This window comes from Lepus europaeus, chromosome 3 (assembly GCF_033115175.1).
Source record: "Lepus europaeus isolate LE1 chromosome 3, mLepTim1.pri, whole genome shotgun sequence".
NCBI lineage: Eukaryota > Metazoa > Chordata > Mammalia > Lagomorpha > Leporidae > Lepus > Lepus europaeus.
This window is the reverse complement of record NC_084829.1, coordinates 97,171,022-97,189,090: the sequence shown is the minus strand read 5'-3', so window position 1 is coordinate 97,189,090 and position 18,069 is coordinate 97,171,022. Positions and strand designations below refer to the sequence as shown.

The window sequence follows — 18,069 nt, the reverse complement described above, 5'->3', positions numbered from 1 at the left end:
CTTTCTTCCCTATTTGAACAGTGAAGGAGAGCAGGGTCCAAATGGAAGTCAGAACTCTAGCTACAGCCAATCTTAAAACATTCCGAAGAATTCCATAGTGGACCACTTGGAAATAAACCATTGGACAGATTTCAGTAATGTCTTCAATGGAACACAAATGAAAATGAATAGCTTGTTTCTGTCAAGCATACTTGGAAGTGATTTTATTTTTGCAAAATAAGTTTTTCCTTACCTAAGTTGATTCTAGTATATAATTGATCAAAATCTCCTGGTTATAAAAGTTTGGAAAGGTTCTAAAAGGACCTGTAGACAGATAGACATTTCAAAATTAATAAGTTTTGTTCAATATTTCTTAATTTGGATAATAGAAAAAATTTAAGCTAGGAAACAAAACATAAGTGCTTAAAACTATCTTTGGTCATTGAAGGACCAAAAAAGGAAGTAAAAAGTCAATATGTGAGGTTTTTTTTTTTTTTTCACTTCATAAGTTAAACTTTAAAACTCTGCTTAAGGAATCATGTCTTACAAAATCCTGGAAGATTTTAGTGATGATGTGTATAATTTCAGGGAAATTAATCAAGTATCTGTTGATTTCAAAATGTATAATAGCTCAGCCTAGTAGAAAAGTGCAATATGAGGGGTCTTGAAAAAAATGTATGGAAAATGCATATTATGAAATAACTATGCATGGATTTAAAGATTTTCTTGCACCAAGACCAACTTTTAATTCCATTTTTCCATGAACTTTTTAAGTCTCCTTATATGTATACCATATTTTAGCAGTTTAAAAGTTACATTAATTCTGTAACCATTTGAAATGCTGGGCAAACTTTTAAAAAAAAAACCCTACATGAAAATACTTGGAATTCATTCAGCTAACCTGGCATTTTGAAAGCTTAATTGGATCAAACACAATTAATAAGGTTGAAAATTTGGTATAATCTTAATGTTAATTTTTATTCTGCTGTGAAAAGTTTTTATAAAGTATATACACCTTAGTTTAATTTTGTCTCTTAGTGTGGATTTACAAACTTAATACAGGTATCCTGAGCCAGGAACACAATCAGGTTTCAGGCCAGTTTGATACTGGCTTTTCTTAAGTAGGACTTCAGACTAAATGTTTTGTCAGTGGGACTGTGCTGTCTGTGGAACTTAATAAATTAATCATTTTATTCAGACTTGAAGGAGAGTGCTAAATAAAATTTGGAGTCATAGGATATTGATGTACAATTTAAGGATTAAAGTTTTTATAAATCATTTGTGAACATGGATTTATTAAATTAAATGTTGACTTCCTAGTATAAAAGTACAAGAATAAAAGTAAGTTCTCCAGGTACATTGACTAGTGTCTTGAATTTATCTTTTTGAATTTGCTTATGATATTTTTCTGAGAATCTGTCTTCCTTTAGGTAAGTACTAAATTAAAGCCTTCTAATAGTTTGTCAAGGGGGTAATTTCAAATGGCTTATAAACAGACTTTAAATTGTGTCCTGCTTCCTTAGGGAGACTATCAGATGATCTGGAAAAGGGAGAATGAATAAACTCAGTACCAATGACAAGTATGGGCCTTTAGGCTTATGGTAGGATAAGAAATAAGAAAAAAGCTCTCCTCAGGTCTGAAAGAATTAATGTGATTGAGTTGGGTGGGCAGAGTAAATTCAATGTCACAATCATTAACCATAATTTTTCTTTCAGCTTACCTATATTTCTTTATAATTTTTACTTTTAAAATTAATACATATACCTCATAGTTTTGTTTTCTACTTCTTATTGTGGAAAACTTAAAACTGTAATGAACCTCCATGAACACATCACCCAACTTCAACACCTGTCAATTAATAGCCAATTAAATTTCCTCTAAATTGCCACCCTTCTTCCCCCTACTTGCATATTATTTTGAAGCAAATCTCAGATATCATTTCATCCATAAATATTTCAGTATATACTCCTAAGAGGCAACTTTTTTTTATAAAACAAAAAAGTATTTAAGTATTAATTGTACGTAAAACACAATTAGTAATAAGTAAATTTCTTAGTCAAATATTCAATGTTCAAATTTCTAGATACTGCATAAAACATTAAGAATTATTAAATATTTCTATTCAAAAGTCTTAAAATTAAGATTCCTCTATCTCATTCTTAAAAGCATCCTTGTCTACTGAAAAAAGCTTTGCTTGTCTACTGAAAATTTTTCACCATCTGGATTTAGCTGATTACATTCTAGACATACCACTGAACATGCTTTTATTTTCTGTGAATTTGTGATTGAATCAAAAAGTTTGATCGGATTCAGGAATTTTTTGTTTTCTTTTTTTTGTAGACTACTGTAGAAAGTGGTAGCTTCCATCAGGAGGCATATCACTGTGGCTGGTTGTCTTCTTGAGATTTATCAGCCATTGATGAGACATACTGTTTTTAAAATCAAATATTTCCATTGACTATACTGTCTAGTATGATAGTCACTAGCCACTTGTGGCCATTTTGAACACTTAAAATGTGGCTAGTATGAGTTGAGATGTGCTGTAATTTAAAAAATATGTGTTGGGTTTTAAGTACTTAGTATAATACAAAAGAATGTAAAATCTCAATAATTTGTTTATAATGATTACATGTTTTAAATGATAATATTTTGGATACATAGGACTAAATAAAACATTATTAAAATGTATGTTACCTGTTTTATTTTAATTTTTTAAATGTAAGAAAATTTAAAATCATACAGTGGCTGGTAGGACGCTGTTCCATTCTCCTTAAATGTCATTCCCATTTCCCAGAGAAAGTCACTTTCAACTTTTAGTCATTTCTCCACAGTTTCACATTTCCAATACACAAGCTTTTATTATGGCATTTATTTGAGTATTTTCTATGTGCCAGGTATGATGTATGCCTTCCACATTTATGAAGTTAGTCTCATTTTAGTGATGAGGAAACAAGGGTTAAGTAATATACCTAATCACAGATTAAGAGGTAGAGCTTGGATCAGATTCCAGTCCTTGAAATGTGAGTTACAAATACTTTAGCATATATTCTTCCTCTGCTCATCTTCTCTCTCTCTCTCTCTCTCTCTTTTTTTTTTTTTTTTTGACAGGCAGAGTGGAGAGTGAGAGAGAGAGACAGAGAGAAAGGTCTTCCTTTGCCCTTGGTTCACCCTCCAATGGCCGCCGCGGTTGGTGCGCTGCGACCAGTGCACCGCGCTGATCTGATGGCAGGAGCCAGGTGCTTATCCTGGTCTCCCATGGGGTGCAGGGCCCAAGCACTTGGGCCATCCTCCACTGCACTCCCTGGCCACAGCAGAGAGCTGGCCTGGAAGAGGGGCAACCGGGACAGGATCGGTGCCCCGACCGGGACTAGAACCCGGTGTGCCGGCGCCGCAAGGTGGAGGATTAGCCTAGTGAGCTGTGGCGCCGGCTCTCTCTCTCTTTTTTATCAATTGTAAATACTGTCTACTAACTTCCTTCTATGGAAGATAAAGATTCTGCATTCTCACACATCTGTTCTTTATCTAAAACCTGATTCTGTTCTAGGACTTCTATCATTTAGTTAAATTTGTATTCATTATATATTAAATATGCAAAGATAATGTTTTCTCCAGTATACTATGATTACATTTCCTTTCTTTTAAAATATTTTTGTCTTTCTGGAGTAGTAATTACCTTAGGTGTAATTTGTTGCATTTACTTTGTATTTTCTATTAATTTGTTCCAGACTCACTTGTTGTCATTCATTTATTCCCCATTCTCTAGGTCTGGCCTAACTGTTCTCTAGGCCAAGTAGCACAACTGTCATAGAATCTTTCACATTGGGACCTTTCTATGATTTCTCCCATACTGGTACCAACTTACAGAGAAAAATCAGTCTTTTTTTTTTTTTTTTGACAGGCAGAGTTAGTGAGAGAGAAAGACAGAGAGAAAGGTCTTCCTTCCTTTGGTTCACCCCCAAAATGGCCACTGCGGCCGGCACGCTGCGCCGACCCGAATCCAGGAGCCAGGTGCTTCTCCTGGTCTCCCATGGGGTGCAGGGCCCAAGCACTTGGGCCATCCTCCACTGCACTCCTGGACCACAGCAGAGAGCTGTCCTGGAAGAGGAGCAACCGGGACAGAATCCGGCGCCCTGAACGGGACTAGAATGCGGGGTGCCGGCGCCGCAGGCGGAGGATTAGCCTAGTGAGCCATGGCGCCGGCTGAAAAATCAGTCTTTTAAATAGTACCTTGTTCTTGTTTAAAAGTGCAATGTGTTCTCCTCAACCTTAGAATATTATTTTAGTTTTTTTGTGTGTGAAATTCTTCTTTGTTCCTTGCATTAACCTGTTTCCTCAAAGTTCTTTTTTTCTGTTCGGTTTGGCCATGGTCTTTGAAATTAAAAATCTTTTTAATTGTCTTAAGGATCCTTTGTATTTCAGAGACACAAAGAAAGCTAATTGGAAAGTTTCAGTGCATGGGTAGGACTTTTCATGATAGGCTTCCTAAAGGCAAAGGACCAACAAAACCCCCAACATAATTTTCTGAAGGTTTTTTTTTGGGGGAAGGCCAATTTTTCCATAGAGGAATCTTAGTTTTTTAGGTGGCATAAGCTGGTCTGTCAGAGTTTTTGGAGATGTGAGGACAGGGAACTAACTCTTCCTGGTTCAGTATTCAGAGTTTCATTTTATCTTCCTATTTTCTCTAAGGGGTCTCACTGCCATTCTTGCCTCCAAATGTTTAAAGAGAAGTTTAATCTGCCTTCTTTACCCATGAATGTTAAATGAATACAGACAGCAACCCAACCCAAAATATCAGTTGCCAGTTAATGAAAATTGATACTGTACTGATTCACAGAGTAATAATAATAATAATAATAGTATAGTACTGTTTTTTTTTTTAACATGTATTATCTGATTTAATCTCTAAAACTGTACTATGAGGCAGGAACTATTATTATCCCCAATTGGATACACTTCAACCAGATTCTACCACTCTAATACCTTCTTAAAATTTCTCTCCTTTTCTATTTTCCTTTACTCCTGGAAAAACTTATAGCACAGGAAAGTATATTTTTGATTTAATAAATTGCTGCCTTTATAAACATTGAACATTTTTTTTACTGGATCATGAAAGAAGCATTCAGTTTTTCATTTGTCTTTAATAATAAAAAATTTCTCACTGATCCTACCTCTATGCAGTATTTTTATAATATATAAATACTAGATGGCAAAAGGGGATATTATTGTAGAATCCAAGAGACCCAACCAATATCATAAGGCAGGTTAAGAATGGAGACACTTGATTAATTCAGGCTCTTTCCCTTAGGCTGTTTATTGTAGCCATTTTGAATAGGATATCTTCCTTCTATGCCATTATGGCAGTAATACAGAGTATATGTAGCCTTTAAAAATATAATCTGGGGGCCAGTGGTGTGGCATCAGGATAAGTTGCCACCTGCAATGCCAATATCCTGTATGAAAACCAGTTTGAGTACCAGCTGCTCAACTTCTGCTCTAGCTCCCTGCTAACATGCTTGAGAAAGCAGCAGAATATGGCCCAAGTGTTTGGACCTCTGCACCCACATGGGATACCTGGATGAAACTCCTGGCTCCTGGCTTTGGCCTACCATAGTTGGCCATTCCAGCTGTTTGGGGAGTGAACCAGCAGATGGAAGATCTCTCTCTTGCTCTCTCACTCTTTCTCTAACTCTGCCTTTCAAATCAATCAATAAATAAAAAATATCTTTTAAAAATGTACTAGGAGTTAAGGTATAATTGTGTAATCTTGTTGAAGTGCATTCAAGTGAGGATAATAATAGTTCCTCTCTCACAGAAAAGGTAATAATAATATATTTACTGTCTAGCTATATTAAATAAAACTATAACAATATAGTTAAAGCTTACTGTGCTCACCCTCCAATGGAAATCATTCTGAATTTGGTTATTTATTATTTTATTTTATTTTATTTTATTTTATTTTATTTTTTGACAGAGTGGACAGTGAGAGAGAGAGAGAGAAAGGTCTTCCTTTGCCATTGGTTCACCCTCCAGTGGCCGCCACGGTCGGCGCACCGCGCTGATCCGAAGGCAGGAGCCAGGTGCTTATCCTGGTCTCCCATGGGGTGCAGGGCCCAAGCACTTGGGCCATCCTCCACTGCACTCCCGGGCCACAGCAGAGAGCTGGCCTGGAAGAGGGGCAACCGGAACAGAATCCGGCGCCCTGACCGGGACTAGAACCTGGTGTGCCGGTGCCGCATGGTGGAGGATTAACCTATTGAGCCGCGGCGCCGGCCTTATTTATTATTTTCATAATTTATTTGTACTTACTCTGTACATGTCCATATACCTAAATATTATTTTGTATGTTTTAAAACTATATTATACAGTACATATATATCCATATTTGTCTTTTTTATCGACATTGTAAGATTAATTCATGTTATTACAGGTACCTTTAGGGTTCTCATTTTCACTAGTCTTGTCATCAACACTGTCTAATTTACCATTAAGCCCATCTACTATCTGTTAGGGATTGAATTTTGATTGTTTTATTTTTAAGTTCTAGAATTTCCATTTGATACTTTTTTATATTTTTCCATTGCTCTGATGCCTGTTCCATTTTGTCATCTAAGTTACTGAACTTATTAATCACAGTTATTTTATAAAATCTGTCTGAAGATACTAATATGTAGCTCTTTTGTAGATCTGTTTCTATTTTTGTTACTGTTATTTTTCAGTCATGAGGTCTTATTTATTGCTATGCTATTAAGTTTTGGCATTGTATATAAAAAGTTGTAGGGATAACTGGTGGCTGTTACTCAGAGCTACAAACTGTCCCACAGGCCAAATCTAGCTTCCTATCTGCTTTAGCCTGGTCTTTTTTTTTTTTTTTTGGACAGGCAGAGTGGACAGTGAGAGAGAGAGAGAAAGGTCTTCCTTTGCCGTTGGTTCACCCTCCAATGGCCACCGTGGCCGGTGCGCTGCAGCCGGCGCACTGCACTGATCCAAAGGCAGGAGCCAGGTGCTTATCCTGGTCTCCCATGCAGGTGCAGGGCCCAAGGATTTGGGCCATCCTCCCGGGCCACAGCAGAGAGCTGGCCTGGAAGAGGGGCAACCGGGACAGAATCTGGCATCCCGACCAGGACTAGAACCCAGTGTGCCGATACTGCAGGCGGAGGATTAGCCTATTGAGCCACGGCGCCAGCTTAGCCTGGTCTTGAGTTAAGATGTTTGCTGTATTTTTTTAATGGTTGAAAAAATTATCAAAAGAGGAATCATATTTGGCAGTAGAATGTGTGTGTATTTTCCAGCTTTTCTAATTCTTTTTTTTTATTATTATTTTTATTTGAAAGTTAGAGAGAGAGAAAGGTCTTCTATCCACTGGTTCACTCCCTAAATGGCTGCAACTGTCAGAGCTGAGCTGATCTGAAGCCTGGAGCCAGGAGCTTCCTTCTGGGTCTTACACATGAGTGCAGGGACCCAAGCACTTGGGCCATCTACTGCTTTCCCAGGCACATTAGGAGGGAGCTGGATCAGAAGTGGGCCCCTTTTGTAATTCTTATAGAGTTGGTCTACAAGAAACTGGAATGATAATCTCAGAAACATAAGTATATAAGTGCAAGGGACTGTCGCTGTGGCATAGCAGGTAAAGCTGCCACCTGCAGTGCCAGCATCCTATATGGTCACCAGTTTGAGTCCTGGCTGCTCCACTTCTGATCCAGCTCTCTGCTATGGTTTGGGAAAGCAGCAGAAGATGGCCCAAGTGCTTGGGCCCCTGCACCCACATGGGAGATCCGGAAGAAACTCCTGGCTCCTGGCTTTGGATCAGCTCAGCTCTGGCTGTTGCAGGCATTTGGGGAGAAAACCAGCAATGGAAGACCTCTGTCTTCCTCTGCCTCTGCCTCTCTGTAACTGTGCCTTTCAAATAACATAAATTTGTTTTAAAGAAATATAAGTTCAAGGTGATAATACTCCAGATTCTCCAATGGCTTCCCATCTCACTTAGGACAAACCAATTGCTCATAGTTACTGCTAGGCCTTAAATAATCTGAATGACTACATGGGCTGGCACTGTGGCGTAGCAAGTATGGGTGATGGTTTGAGTCCCAGCTGCTCTACTTCTGATCCAGCTCCCTGCTAATGTGCCTGGGAAAGCAGCAGAAGATGGCCCAAGTATTTGGGCCCCGTACCCACGTGAAGACATGGAAAAAGTTACTGGCTTCTGGCTTCAGATTAGCCTGGTCATTTGGGGATTAAACCAGCAGATGGAAGATATCTCTCTCTGTAATTCTGCCTTTCAAATGAATAAATATTTAAAAGAAAACACAAGTTTATTGAACACTAACAATTGTAGGACTTAACATTAAAAAGGAATATGTATATTTATATATGCATGCTAGTAAGAGTCATTTACATTTAGATCTCTATTTTCAGTTTTAAAAGATTTATTGTTTACTGGAAAGATAAGAGTAAGAGAGAGAGAGATCTTCCATCTGCCAGAGCCTGGAGCCAGGAGCTTCATCCAGGTCTCCCATGGGGGTGGCAGGGCTTCAAGCACTCTAGCCATCCTCTCCTGCCTTTCTAGAGGCATCAGGAGCTGGATTGGAAGTGGAGTAGCCAGGATATGAACTGGCACCCATATGTGATGCCATCGTCTCAAGCAGTGGCTTAATCCACCCGGCCACAATGCCAGCATCTGTTTTCACTATTTTTTACTGAGGTATGATTACTTACAGAAAACATACATTTTTCTGTTCACTTAAATGAGTTTTCACAAATGTATGAAGGGACTTCAGTAAGCCCATTGGAAAATACATTTTAATTTTTTTTTTCAAAAACATGGATTTAAAACAATTTTTGCACCAAAATAAGCTTATTTTTAATTTTGTTTTCCCACAAACTTTTTGAAGTAATCCCCTATTGATTAATTTAACGGCACTTCATCCAAGGTATGGAACATTTCTGTCACCCTAGAAAGTTTCTTCCTTGCTTTTACCAGTTAATCTTCCCTTCACAGAAGCAACCACTATTCTCATTTCTATCTTCATACTCGTTCTAGTTTTTTAAATTGCAAGTTATATCATGACCTTGCTGGTCTCAACACTGCCACAAGTCCTTGGATGTCTGGGTCCTAGATTTTTGAATTTTTAAGATGAAGACTGTTAATCTATTATTCTAGTTCGTATCATCTTTGAGGAATAGAAATTACATTAACACGTATTATCACATGTGATTATGTAATACAAGTATCTTGGTCTTTTGGACTACTCTTGAATTAAATGAACAACTTAATAATCAATTCCTGGAACCCAATCCTTATGTATCCATGGCAAATTACAGTCCTCAATGGCCTTTGAAAGTAAGCAGGGGGAGTGGCATTCTCAATTCACACTTGAAGAAAAGGTTCAAAAAGTAATTGATTTACACAAAACTCCCTTACCATTAACCACTGGTGCCAAGACTAGATTTTTATTTTGTTCATTCCACTATCCTAGGCTGCATGCATACAAATGGTGTTCCAAAATTCAGTTTCCTTGTTTCTTTGTAAATTCATAGGATTCCCATTCCTTCCATCCTCCAGCATAATGTTGAGCACTGAAAACAATCAAATAATTATGTAAACATTTTCTCCTGATGTATAGTAACAAAACTGACAGGAACTTTTAATTTTATTTTCATTTTATTTGAAAGGCATAGAGACAAATACCTGGCACCTGGAACTGCATCCAGGTCTCCCACCTAAGTGGCAGGAACCCAACTATTTGAGCTATCATCTGCTGCCTCAGAGTGTGTATTAGCAAGAAGGTGGATAGGATGTGTAGGAGCCAGGACTTGAACCAAGGGCTCTGATACGGGATGCAGGCATCCCAGGTGGCAACCTCACCCTGCGCCAGATCCCCTCCTTGGTTGGTAGGAACTTTAGAGATAATGCAGTAGCCATTCACCATGCTACTTAGACTCTAAGCCTATGAAAAGACTGTGCTGTTGGGGCCGGCGCTGTGGCATCGCAGGTAAAGCTGCTGCTTACAATGCTGGCATCTCAGATGGGCACTAGTTTGAATCCCCCTGTCCCACTTCCAGTCCAGCTCCCTGCTAATGTCCTGAGAAAAGCAGCAGAAGATGGCCCAAGACCTTGGGCCCCTACTACACACATGGGAAGCCCAGGAGTTCCCAGATTCAGTCTGGCCCAGCGTCAGCTGTTGCGGCCATCTGGGGAATGAACCAGCAGATGGAAGCGCGTGCTCTCTCTGTAACTGAATTTCAAATAAATTATATATAGAGAGAAAGAGAGCGAGAGATAAAAAATATAGAACCTCTTAGTCTTATTATAATGTCTTTACTAGCAGTAATTAATAAAAATTCCTGAATAGAGTAGTAACAATGTCTACTTAAATGAATATATGAAACATTAAAATACCCTTTCTTGAATCCATTTTTCCCTTCTTCTACACACCTGTTAAAGCCCAAAGATATTGCTGTGTCCAGAGCCTTCTTGCTTCTTACTCCAGCTAAACAAGAAAACACTAGATTGTCAGATTTGGATGGCTTTACTTCATTGTACTTCTCTTTGAAGTCTCTTGGGTTCATCTGAAGAGCTTCACCTACCTCATCCACTGAAAGAAAATATTAAGAATTTCAACAAATTTTAAATCCAGTAAATTATTGAAAATAAATATTTGTTAATAAGCTTAAGATATATGTCACTTACGTGGTATATTGACAGACCCAGGGATTTTTCCATACTCACGAATTTCCCATGTCTCTCTAACATCAATTAACATAATGTTTTTGGAATTTAGCAAGCTTTTTAGCTCCTTGTAAGTGACATCTTTAGAAACAACAGTACAAAAATTGTGGCAACTTCCCTTTATTGTCTTCAAACCTAGAAAAAAATCCAACAGTTTAGGCAACTTCACAGTGACATCACCATAGCTGGAAAGAGTAGGTTAAGAATTTTCTCCCCAGTTCCAGTTAGCTAACTATAGTTGGTTTTTTGTTTGTTTGTTTGTTTTTGCTTTAAAAAAAAAACAACTATGAATTCTATGTATTCTGCAGTGTAAAATAATAAGTAATATATGCTTGGTCTCTGCTTCCAATTTCTGACACAGAGCTCCTAAATCCCTTGGAATTTCTGGGGTGGTAGAATCTTTTATTCTACTGCAGTGACTAGGTGGGCTCCTGGATAGCTTGAAGTTGAGGGCTAGTCTCCAAAACGACAAGGTCATGATCAGATCTTGGAATATTCAGCTCCATCCTTCATCCTCCAGAGAGGGTTAAAGAGCTGGAGATAGAGTTTATCGTGATTATATGTTGGCAGGCATTGTGGTTTAACTTCTGCTTGGGACCCCAAATCCCAAATCTGAGTGCCAGTTTGAGTCCTGATTCCCTCACTTCCCATCCAGCTTCCTGTTAATGAGCCTGGGAGGCAGCAGGTAATGGCCAAAGTACTTGGGTTCCTGCCGCCTATGTGGGAGACATAGATGGAGTTCCTGGCTCCTGACTTTGGCCTGGCCCAGCCCTGGCTATTTCAGCCATTTGGGAAGTAAAACAGAAGATGGAAGCAATCGATCTTGGTAACTCTGCTTTCAAATAGAAGAATAGATAGATAGGTAGATAGATATAAAGAGATCATTTTAAATAAAGTAATTAGTCATGCTTACATGACAAAGCTTCCATAAAACTCCCTAACTTGCGGGTATCAGAGAGCATTATGAGTTGGTGAATAAATGCTCATTTGTTAGAATGGGGTTCCCCAACTTCACAAGGACGGAAGCTTCTGCACTTAAGACCCTTGCAGACCTCACACTAGTGATATGTAGTGTTTCACCTGGCTGTTCATTGACATCTTTCAAATAAGTAAGTCTTCTTAAATAATTAAAATAAATGCAAATTGGGGCCTGTGGCATAGCGGGTAAAGCTGCCATTTACACTGGCAGCATCCCCTATGGGCGCTGGTTCAAGTTTCCAGCTGCTCCACTTCTGATCCAGCTCTCTGTTACGGCCTGGGAAAGTAGTAGAAGATGGCTCAAGTCCTTAGGCCCCTGCACCCAAGTGGGAGACTCAGAGGCTCCTGGCTCCTGGCTCCTGGCTCCTGGCTCCTGGCTTCGGTTCGGCCCAGCTTTCACTGTTGCAGCCATTTGGGGAGTGAACCAGTGGATGGAAGACTCTCTCTACACCTCTGCCTCTCTGTAACTCTGCCTTTCAAATAAATAAATAAAACTTTTAAAAATGCAAATAAAAATAAAAGCAAACACCTGGACTCAAGGTATTTTTCATTCAACTAGCTGTTTTGTGTATCCTAATACTATCCAGAGCCAGCAGGCTGAATTCACATTTATTATTACTTCTTATTCCTAGGAACTGAAAAACCATGATAATTTTATACATTATGGTAAACTCAAGATTCTGACACTTAGCTGTTGGGAAACAAAAATTATGTTCTTCTTATAGAGTCAACAAGTTGACATTTAACTTTCTATAATTTAGCTATACTCCTATTGGGAAATTGGGAGAAGCAGGAGATAATCAGTGAAGACTGAATTTCTTGGGTTTTCGTGAAGGGGTTATAGCACCTGCATCCGTCAGTGCTTGGGTTTGAGTCCTGCTCCGCTTCTGATTCCCACTTGCTGTAAACGCTCACCTTGGGAGGCAGCAATGATGAATCAAGTACTAGGGTCCCTGCTACCCACGCAAGACATGGATTGAGTTCCCAGCTCCCGGCTTCAGCCCAGTCCAGCCCTGGCTGCTGTGGGCAGTTGGGGAGTGAGCCAGAGGATGGAAGATCTTTGTGTCCTTCTTCTGTCTCTGCCTTTCAAATAATAGTAAATAAAGATGTAAAAAAAGAAAGAAAAAATAAAAAGACTGGGTTTCTTGTCTTTCCATTCAGTGAGAAAAGCTGGAGGGAAGCGTGTTCCCCCCAAACCTCTCATGGTATGCACCACTACACACTAATTCTTTACAGCTAGAGAGTGTGCTTTTTATGGGTCATGGCCTCTACTTGTCAATCAGCCACACCATCCAATGCTCAAACAGAAAAACACCTATTGCCTCACTGAAGAGAAACTGGCTATTTGGGATTTACAGATAATGTGTAATGTGTGACGGATAATGTATGGGTCTCGTAAGGGATTATCAAGAGTAATACAGACCTTCAGGAGTCACTGTGCACTTACTCCTCATGTAGGATCTCTGTCCTTAATGTGCTGTACATTGGGATTTAATGCTATAACTAGTACTCAAACAGTATTTTACACTTTGTGTTTCTATGTGGGTGCAAACTGTTGAAATCTTTACTTAATATATACCAAACTGATCTTCTGTATATAAAGAGAATTGAAAATGAATCTTGATGTGAATGGGAGGGAAGAGGGAGCGGGAAAGGGGAGGGTTGCAGGTGGGAGGGAAGTTATGGGGGAGGGGGGAAGCCATTGTAATCCATAAGCTGTACTTTGGAAATTTATATTCATTAAATAAAAGTTAAAAGAAAAAAAAAAGTAATACAGACCAAACCTTAATGAGAGTGGAGTTTCTCAAACCTGGCTACCCTGATAGGGGCTGCAGGCATCCCAGACAGGGTCTTAACCACTACTGCCAAATGCCTGTTCACCTTTTGAGTCTAACCTTTGAGTAACCTCCTACTTTAGTATTTTTGCTATTTTTACATAGGTAAACCTAACTCTAGGATACTGCATACAGCACAGTCCAGCTTCCTTAGACTGTTCTAGGCCCTTCAGCCCTCCTTGCCAGCATGGTTTACCAAACTTCTGCCCTTTCCGCTCCAATTGCCCTACCCTCCTGCTAAATCAAAAGTATATGTATGCTTTAAATACATTTTCACGGTGGAAAGAGGAGGGATCGTAAAGTCAGGTAAACCTAGGTTCAAATCCTGTCTTGTCCACCTGCCTCAAATCTGCATGGAACACATGCACTCTGTAAGGCCCAGTTAAATGTCACTTGTCACTTCCCTTTTAACACTTCCATGTCTAAGTATCTAGTAAAATACTTATACACATATGCAAAGTGGCATGCACAGTGGTAGTTCTTGAAGAACTATTTATTACAATAGCAAGAGCATTTGAAAATCAAAATGTTCAGCTAGTTAAATAAACTATGGTACCCCCTTACAATGGGATAAATGTAGCAGATGAAAGTTACATGTGCTTTCACAGAAAGCTTTTGAAAACCCAAAAGAGACAAAATTACAGAAAAGTCTGCATACATCACATTCGTATATGTAGTATTTTACATGGATTTTTAGTTAGACATACTCAGAAAAGTGTTTAGAAGAATGTGTACCAAGGGGCCGGCGCTGTGGTGTAGCAGGTAAAGCTGCAGCCTGCAGTGCGGGCATCCCACATGGGTGCTGATTCAAGTCCTAACTGCTCTACTTCCAGTGCAGCTCCCTGCTGATGTGCCTGGGAAAGCAGCGGAGAATGGTCCAAGTCCCTGGGTCCCTGCATCCATGTGGGAGACCTGGAAGAAGCTCCAGGCTCCTGGCTTCAGATTGGCCCAGCTATAGCCATTGCGGCCATTTAGGGAGTGAACCAGTGGTTGGAAGACCTCTCTCTCTACTTTTCTGTAACTCTGCCTTTCAAATAAAAAAAAAAAAAATGCACCAAAGCATATCTAGGAAAGAGAGTGGGCTGGACAAGATACACAGAGACAGGCTGTGCTTCACTGATGGTTTTACTGTAACAAAAATATAACATGTAATTCTCTCACTACTTTTAAACTGCATAAAGCACCTATCTGTAATGCTTCCTGCAGATCGGGGAGTCAGCTGTTCTTTCCCTTGCAGTCTCACTGGACTGAGCTGTGTACCGTGATGATTTGCTTCCATCTCCCCCAAGAAACTGCTCAATAAATGACTTCCGAGTAAAAGGTACAAGGGAACAGCAACGTGCGTAGAAAAGCACATCATGACAGAGAACGGATCAGCAGTTACACGAGGGGCTGGGGACGGGGCAGTGTCACCCTGGGCCTCTGGAGCTGCATCCGCAGATAGCAGTTGACTGGAGGAGAGGCAGCTTATAAAGCAAAAAGGGATCGGAGGCCTGCTCTGCGTTCTGGATTCGGCGCTTCCACCTACCGCTTTCACCTCTCAGGTCCCTCATTTGCAGAAGGCCGGTGCTTTTGTTTGTTTTTTACTACGTTAGGTATCTGCCTCCCCACTCCAACATCGCGGCTCTCCGGTGGGTCGCAAGGGCTGGGCTTGCGAATATGCCTCTCCAGGCAAGGACTGGCCAGCTTGGTTACTCGCTCCACTTCCATTAAAACCCCTGCCGCTGCGGCCCCCAGAGCAGCCCCTGGCCCCAGTCGCACGGCTCCGAAGAAACAAGAACCCCAAGTGGGCGCTAGATAACCAGAGGCAAAGTCATGGGTCTGAACTTTAACTGGGAGTCGGAAAAAAGGCAGGCACCCCCACCAAAGCCATCCCTTTCCCGGGATCCAAGACTGGGCGCTCTCCCTTCTCCCCAGGACCGCCAAGCTCACCGCAGAGAGCAGCCTCCACGGACTCAAGGACCGCCCGGCGCGGGGTCGCGAGCAGCAGGCGGGGCAGCACCATCGCCGCTGGCCCACCACTTCCTCCTCCTCCTCCTCCTCCTTCCTCCCCTCTTCCTCTCCAACCCAAGGCGCGTTGCTCCCGGCTCTCCAGCGCCCTCCAGCCAAGCACCGGCCGAACTCAGCATTGCCGCAAGGCTTAATTTGCTCGACCAAAACTTCCCCCGGTTTAAAACTGAAAATCGTTTTGGGGAAGAAACTCAGGGTCATGAATGCTTTTATGGTTTTGATTATTATTTTTTTAGGCAAGGCAAAGTTTAAAAGCTATGACAAGAGGTCGGCGCTGTGGCTTAGAAGGTTAAGCCTCTGCTTGCCATGCCGGCATCTCATGTGGGTGCTTTTTGCAGTTCCAGCTGCTGCTCTTCCGAGCCAGCCCTCAGCTATGGCCTGGGAAGGCAGCGGAAAATGGCCTAGGTGCTTGGGCCCCTGCACCTACATGGGAGACCCAGAAGAAGCTCCTGGCTCCTGGCTTCAGCCTGGAACAGACCTTTTGGGGAGTGAACCAGTGGATGGAAGATCTCTGTGTCCTTCTCTCTCTCTCTCTGTAAGTCTGCTTTTCAAATAAATAAATAATAAAAAATCAGCAAGCCAGTGCACCTTGTGAGGGCTCCCGGAGGAACACTTCCTTACTGGCCCTTTCTATCTTCCAGTGGCTGCCTGCATTCTCTGGCTCTTTTTTTTTTTTTTTTTTTTTTTTTTTTTTTTTTACAGGCAGAGTGGACAGTGAGAGAGAGAGAGACAGAGAGAAAGGTCTTCCTTTTTGCCGTTGGTTCACTCTCCAATGGCCGCCGCGGTAGGCGCGCTGCGGCCGGCGCACCGCGCTGATCCGATGGCAGGAGCCAGGTGCTTCTCCTGGTCTCCCATGGGGTGCAGGGCCCAAGCACTTGGGCCATCCTCTACTGCACTCCCTGGCCACAGCAGAGAGCTGGCCTGGAAGAGGGGCAACCAGAACAGAATCTGTGCCCCGACCGGGACTAGAACCTGGTGTGCCGGCGCCGCAAGGTGGAGGATTAGCCTAGTGAGCCGTGGCGCCGGCCGCATTCTCTGGCTCTTAACTCCTCCATCCTGAAAATCAGCTCCATAGCAGCCACACATCTCTGATTCTGCCCCTTGCTTCTGTGGCAACGTCGCCTTCTCTTTCCCTGGTCTCCCTACCTCCCTGTTATACAGATCTCTATATCAGGGCCAGCACTGCAGCCTAGCCAGTAAAAGCCGCTGCCCGCAGCGCTGGCATCCTGTATGGGCACTGTATGAATCCCTGCTGCTCCACTTCCGATCCAGCGCTCTGCTATGGCCTGGGAAAGCAGTAAAAGAAGGCCAAGTCTTTGGGCCCTTGTATGCACGTGGGAGCCCGGGAAGAAGCTCCTGGGTTAGGACAGCCTCTGCACGGGCTATTATGGCCATTTGGGAAGTGAACCAGCCAATAGAAGACTCTCTCTCTCTCTCTCTCTTTCCCCCTCCACCTCTGCCTCTCTGTAACTCTGCTTTTCAAATAAATAAAAAGAAATTTAAAAAAGATAGAGAACTGCTCCCATCTAGTCTGGTATCACCCTTAAAATAAATAAATAAATAAATATCTTTATATCAAAACTGAGACAACCCAAGAGAATCTGATCTCAAAATACCTAATTTAATCACATCTGAAAAGTCTCTTTTGTCAGGCAACTTGACATGGTCTCAGATTTCAGGGACATCTTTGGGGATGGGAGCATTATTTATTAATTTATATATATATTATTTTTTATTTTATTTTACTTTTTTGACAGGCAGAGTGGACAGTGAGAGAGAGACAGAGAGAAAGGTCTTCCTTTTGCCATTGGTTCACCCTCTAATGGCCGCCGCGGTAGGCGCGCTGCGGCCGGCGCACCGCGCTGATCCGATGGCAGGAGCCAGGTGCTTCTCCTGGTCTCCCATGCGGGTGCAGGGCCCAAAGACTTGGGCCATCCTCCACTGTACTCCCTGGCCATAGCAGAGAGCTGGCCTGGAAGAGGGGCAACCAGAACAGAATCTGTGCCCCGACCGGGACTAGAACCCGGTGTGCCGGCGCCGCAAGGTGGAGGATTAGCCTAGTGAGCCGCGGCGCCGGCTAATTTATATTTTTATATTTATTAATTTCATATTAATAAATATGTATATTTATTTAAACTCTGTCTCTTCTTTTTCTTCTTTCTCTATAACTTTGCTTTTCAAATAAATAAATCATAAAGATTTAGATTTATTAAGATTTGATTAATTTATTTAAAAGTCAGAGTTATTAAGATTTATTTATTTATTTGAAAGGCAGAGTTACAGACAGAGAGAAATAGAGAGGTCTTCCATCCTCTGGTTCACTCCCCAAATGGCAGCAATGGCCAGGGATGGGCCAGGAAGGTGCCTAAGCACTTGCCTTCTGTGGCTGCTTTCCCAAGCATGTTAGGGGGGAGCTGGAACAGAAGTGGAGCAGCCAGGACTCCAATCTCATATAAGATGCTGATGTCGCAGGCTTAACCCACAGGCCTCAACACCAGCCCCTCATTATTTCACCTTTAGCTCATTCTCAATTTAGTTCC

General features: G+C 41.4%; 2 protein-coding genes across 3 annotated transcripts in view; one reads left to right on the top strand and one right to left on the bottom strand.

Moving 5' to 3' along the window:
* The window catches only part of CCNC (cyclin C), a 38,184-nt gene extending 36,842 nt beyond the window's left edge, over window positions 1-1,342 (top strand). For both annotated transcript variants that reach the window (XM_062186547.1, XM_062186548.1), the window contains one exon: window positions 22-1,342. In XM_062186547.1, the coding sequence (XP_062042531.1) occupies window positions 22-76 (55 nt within the window). In that variant the 3' untranslated portion in view covers window positions 77-1,342. The remainder of the gene's footprint in view (window positions 1-21) is intronic.
* Window positions 1,343-9,408: 8,066 nt separating this feature from the next.
* On the bottom strand, window positions 9,409-15,566 carry TSTD3 (thiosulfate sulfurtransferase like domain containing 3). Its single transcript, XM_062186546.1, has 4 exons — window positions 15,452-15,566; window positions 10,668-10,841; window positions 10,413-10,572; window positions 9,409-9,553 (listed from the first exon to the last, which is right to left on the bottom strand). Exons 1-4 carry the CDS (start codon window positions 15,522-15,524, stop codon window positions 9,484-9,486), a joined length of 477 nt encoding a protein of 158 aa, XP_062042530.1. The 5' UTR covers window positions 15,525-15,566; the 3' UTR covers window positions 9,409-9,483.
* Window positions 15,567-18,069: the final 2,503 nt, after the last annotated feature.